The sequence below is a fragment of the Helianthus annuus genome, chromosome 12, assembly GCF_002127325.2.
Source record: "Helianthus annuus cultivar XRQ/B chromosome 12, HanXRQr2.0-SUNRISE, whole genome shotgun sequence".
Lineage (NCBI taxonomy): Eukaryota > Viridiplantae > Streptophyta > Magnoliopsida > Asterales > Asteraceae > Helianthus > Helianthus annuus.
The window spans coordinates 53,036,499-53,041,727 of NC_035444.2; the positions used below are offsets into that span (position 1 = coordinate 53,036,499).

Consider the following 5,229-nt stretch of genomic DNA (forward strand, 5'->3'; position numbering starts at 1 on the left):
GGTGCCTAAATGGAAGCTTGTTCTTCCTACCTCATGTATGTATTCTATGACACAAAGAGGTACCTAAATGGAGACATTAATCTCCTACCTCATGCTTGAATCTTAAGACTTGTACAACTATATAATATCTAAGTTATTCTATACGTATACATCTAAGTAACTAAGACTTGATGATGACTTAATAGTTATTTGTTAAGTGGACGTTACATCATCTACGACCATGCCCTTGTTACGACTCTAATGGATCTTAGAATCCATGAAATCATACCAACTCTTTTGAGTTTCAATAGTGTCAAGAACAAGAGTTATGTGTACAAGATGATTATTTTCACCTATGTTACTTTCTTTATATTTTAAAAACTCCGAATCTATAATCTTCCGTATACGCCAAACTCACACACCTACGTTTCCTTGTGTAGAAGGACAAGGTGCTCCAAACTAACTCATCTACAAACTTGCTCTCGGAACTTCAAGTCACCACTTGTAAACCGTGAGTATACTCGAACCCATTTCTACTTTTAACACGTTGGGTGCAACATGTATTCTATATTAAACGCACACGACACTTAAAACTTATTTGAAACTTACTCTATCCATTTAAACATGAAACATGAAACTTGTGAATCTTGAGACTTTTTGTGCAATGTGAACGTTTAATTCTTGTGTGTAGTTCCGCCTTAACAATAGTAGCGCTATAGGAGTAATGCACCTCCCCGTTAGTCTTTGGGGTATTGTTAGGAGGAGACATAACAACCTCCCGTTAAACTTTGGGTTAGGTACTTTAAACGCATTGGGAAACTTGGGCTATCACTTGGACTACGTAAACTAGCACGTTGAAACTATTTTGTTATGTTCATGTTGGATATGAGTTTTTATTCTATTATGCTATGTAAACAAACTTGTATACTCGCTCTTTGCTTTTGCATTGAAACTCTATTTTAATACATGTTGCAGGTTGATTATTGAAGTATGGATGATTCATGAAACAAGTTTAGGGTGGACTAGATACACACCTAGATTAATCTATCATTTCGTTTGTTATGTTATGTTATGAAACAAAGTTGTTATTTCCTTTTGAATTATGTATGACATTTAGTTTTGAAATGAAATTTGAATTTAAATTAATTATTGTCACATAGTGTTATGACGTTTTGAGCAATCTACACACTTCGTCTCATCCCGATGTTTCCGCCATCGGTTGGGGTGTGACACAAGTCCCATCTTAAACGAATATCTCAGCTTGAAAATGAAGTTGAAAATTCAAGGAATAAAATTGATGAGCTTGAAAAGAAATTGAAAGGTTTTGTGACTTCATCAGAGTTTTTGAATCATCCTTGTCCAAAACCAATCAATTCTATTTCAAAAAGTGACAATATCACAAATTTTGACAAAGTCAAAATTGAAGATTGTGATGAGAAAACTGATGATGAAGCTGAGAAAAGAAAAATATTTTTGAAGTTAAAAGAAAATTTTCAAGAAACTAATTTGCATTCTACAGAAAAAGGTGAATGTTCATCACAGAAACCTTTGAAATGCAGAACAAAAACAAAGTGCAAAAAATTTTGAAAAAGTTCAAAACAAGAAGAAAATCTCATCAGTTCAATCATCCAATCATGATTTTGTCCATAGTGCTCAAAACTCAAAAAAAGTTGGTAAAAAGTGGTGCAGGTTTGACCACAGTGCTTCACAACCAAATCCAGATTTCAGGAGGAGTGATGATTACCACAAAGCCAGACAATGCTATGATCTGAATGTTTGGTGTGATAGTGGTGAATGGTACGATAACAGAGTGTGTTACACTTGTGGTGTTCATGGACACATTGCTGTTAACTGCCAAAGTTGGAAGTTTGAGATGAGAAGATGCTTTGAACGCCAAATCAAAGGTCACATTGCCAGAGATTGCCCAATGAGGTCAAAGAAAAGATCGAGGGCTGAATCTCAGAAAGTGGCAAAGAAATCAGTCAATGTCAAGCCCAAAGAACAGAAAGTTCAAGAACCTAAAGTTCAAGAATAGAAAGTTCACGAACAGAAAGTGAAACTTTCACAAGGGCAGAAAGACAGACTGAGGAAGAAGAGGAAGAAAGTGAGAGAGTATCTTGAAAGAATTTTGTCCTCGGATACAACGGGAAAATCAGATAAAAGTTTTGATAAATCGTCTTGTTCTCCAAAGAATGACAAGTCTAGCAAAACGGATTCATCAGATACAAATCTGAGGACTAACGGGGTATTAAAAAAAGATAAAAGGGTTAATCAAGAGATTAACAAACAAAAGAAAGTGAAATTTTCACTTCCTGGCGATGAATTTGTTTCTTCGGAAACAAAGGAGCCACGTTTTGGCGATGAATCTAACTCTTCAAAGTCAGACAAGCCACGTTCAGGCGATGAATCTGGTGTGGTAAAGCCAGAAGAGCCATGTGTTGAGGTAAAAAAAATGAGAATTCTGGTCTAACAATGGATGATGCAAATTTTCAACCATTGTTGAACAAGAATTCAAAAACACCCAAGGACTGTCAGGCTTAGGTGAAATTGTTTAAATGAAAAACCTGACTTGCCGGAGTTCGCAGGTTGGTAAGTGTGAAGCATGAATCAGCATCTTTATTGGTAAAATGAATTTGTGTAAATGTTTTATTCCTTCAAGTGGTACATAGGTTTGTTCTTACAAGTGGTAAATCAGGGACATTAAGTTGTACTTGATTTTCTACTAATGGTTAAAATGGGGTTCTTCTAGTGTAAAGAAGAAAGAAACAAAGTGATGATCTTATCCCCAAACCTACAAATGGTTTGAAATCAAGAAAAGTTATTTTCCGGAAAAATCATTTTGATTGAAACAAACTTAAGTGTTTTGAAAGCAAATTGAGAAAATAGTTTGTTGAGAGGGGGAGTTCTGATTGTTCATGCCGAGTGAATAGAGAATTGAAGCAATTCACAACAGTTGTCAACTTTGTTTGTACAGTTTGTTTTCAAATTTCTTGAAATGTGTTTTGCATTTTAAGGGGAGTCTGAGGATACTAAGAGCCAGGTTTTATTTCTGAAAGCCTGTAGAACACGAAAGTTGCTGATGAATTTAAAGATTCAACATTCGAGAAGGAGAGTATTTGTTCGAAGGGAGTTTGATAGTGATGATAGAGAAGAAAAGAGAGAGATTTGAGGATGCTTTTCAGTGTAAGATACTTCTAAGAGAAGCCCGAAGGCTGATAAAGACTGAAGATGCGAAGACTCGACACTTTAAGACTCGTCAACATTCGAGGGGGAGTCTGTTGGTGCATGCGTCTGTCGACTTCGTCTTGTATAGAACTAATTAGACCAGGGCACGAAAAACAAGAAAGTGTGAATTAGAGGTGACTCCGCTTGAAATGACACCTGGTCATTTCAAGCGAAATCAAAAATGTTCTAATTCAGCTTGAGTTGACATGATGATTTCGCTTGAATCAGTTATGTTAATTCCGCTTGAAATGAACATGGTCATGTTCAAGCGGAATCTCAATGCCTATATATAGGCCATTCCAAGCGAAATCAGTAGAGAATTTTCCGGTTTGTGCAACGAAGTGCTACCAAAGTGTCGTCACGCTGTAAAACGTCATTATATCAATCAAATTGACAGTTAAAGTGATTTGTGATACAACTGTTTCCGCCTTTCGTATTGAGATAAACTCTTCTGATCGACTCGTTTGGGTCCGTATACGATCCTACAGATTGGCTCGAGAAAATCAATTTCTGTCCGATCGATAATGCATAGCCTTCTGATGATGTGTGTTACTAGAGTAGTGAGGCACGAAAGGCCGATTAACACAATTTCTAGCAATGTGCCCCGGAATTCCACAATTAAAACAGATTTGTCTCTTTCAGAAAAAGACATTTAGCTCTGCTTGTGTTATTCCAGGGAACTGATCAAGTCCTTTCTTTTCTTTTGATGCTGACTGCTTGTGTGTATGTTTTGTCTTTGAAGAACCCTGCTTACAGTTATCAGCACAAGAGCAAGTATCGACAGCTTTACCCTTCAGCTTAGGTTCAGTTTGCTTGAGAGTCGGGTTTTCCTTTCGAACTTTCTTTTTCCGTGGTCTTCTGTTTTTACGTGACCGTCTTTTCTTTAAAGGAGCTGATTCAGTAGACTTTGCTTTATTTGAAGTGCTTTCTTCCGAATCTGATCCTTTGGGATCGAGAGTTGAATCATTTGTTGAATTGACTTCCACAGATTCCTTTTCCTCAGAAACTATGTTCTCAGGAGGTTCTGCAGAATTAGTTTCTACAGATATCTCTTCTTCATCAGTTGAATCAACTGTTAAATTGATTATCGTGGATCCCTTTTCTTCAGGCTCCGAGATCTCATAAATTTCCTCAGAATTGGTTTCTACGAATATCTCTTCTTCAGCTTCATCAACTTCTGAGTTTCTGGCATCAGCTGATTCTGGTTTCTCAGATGAAGAATAAACTATTTGACTCTCTTCGGGCGTTGCACTACTTGGTTCTGAGTGTTTGTCACACTCAAAATTCCTAGAAGCGCTACGCTCATCATCTGAAGTACAAGAATCTGCAACTTGAATGTTAGGTTCATCATATGATCCCTGTTCATCAATTTCTTTACTAACACAGTTAAACATATCAACTTTCTCATCTTTATTTTGTTTAAAAGTTTCTGATGTATCAGTTGATGTTTCAGCCACACTAGAATAGTTGCCCGAATCAGCAGAACTGATTTCTGAGTCACTTGAAACAGGTGTTTCAAGTTTATCAGAGAAAACATCAGATTTCCCTGTTAAAGCATTTTCTTCACGATCATAATCTAAAACCACAACACCTGAATCATCAGTTTTAATCGGAATACCCCAACTCTCAGCATACCAAGACATAACACAGTTCCAAGCGTAATGATCGCGTTTGGTAGCATCCGAATCATCAGTATCATGGCCCCCGTCCCGGTTTTACCCAGTCCAGGAGCCGCGGGACAGAAAAACCCATGGTATATTTTTTTTGATTTAGCAGCGGAAGATTTTAACAGGATCTTTAAACTTGAAAATGCCCGATTATTTTATTTCATCACTTGGGATGAACCCCGTAATTTACATTAGAGGAATTTCCCGAGTAAATTCCCTGACTTACAAAACATGTTTATTTATTGAACTGAGCCACCACTTCAAGCTTGATTAGTGCTCCGTAGAACTTTTTTCCTTGATTCACAGGAGGTCGCCTGAAACATGTTTATAAAAATATTTTGTCAGCGGGGAAATACTG

General features: G+C 36.9%; 1 protein-coding gene across 1 annotated transcript; it reads right to left on the minus strand.

Annotated features, from left to right (window-relative positions):
• Window positions 1-3,842: 3,842 nt before the first annotated feature.
• Window positions 3,843-4,847, minus strand: LOC110892915. The gene has a single exon (XM_022140049.1). The coding sequence runs from the start codon at window positions 4,845-4,847 to the stop codon at window positions 3,843-3,845; it is 1,005 nt and encodes a 334-aa protein (XP_021995741.1).
• Between the last annotated feature and the right edge of the window lie 382 nt (window positions 4,848-5,229).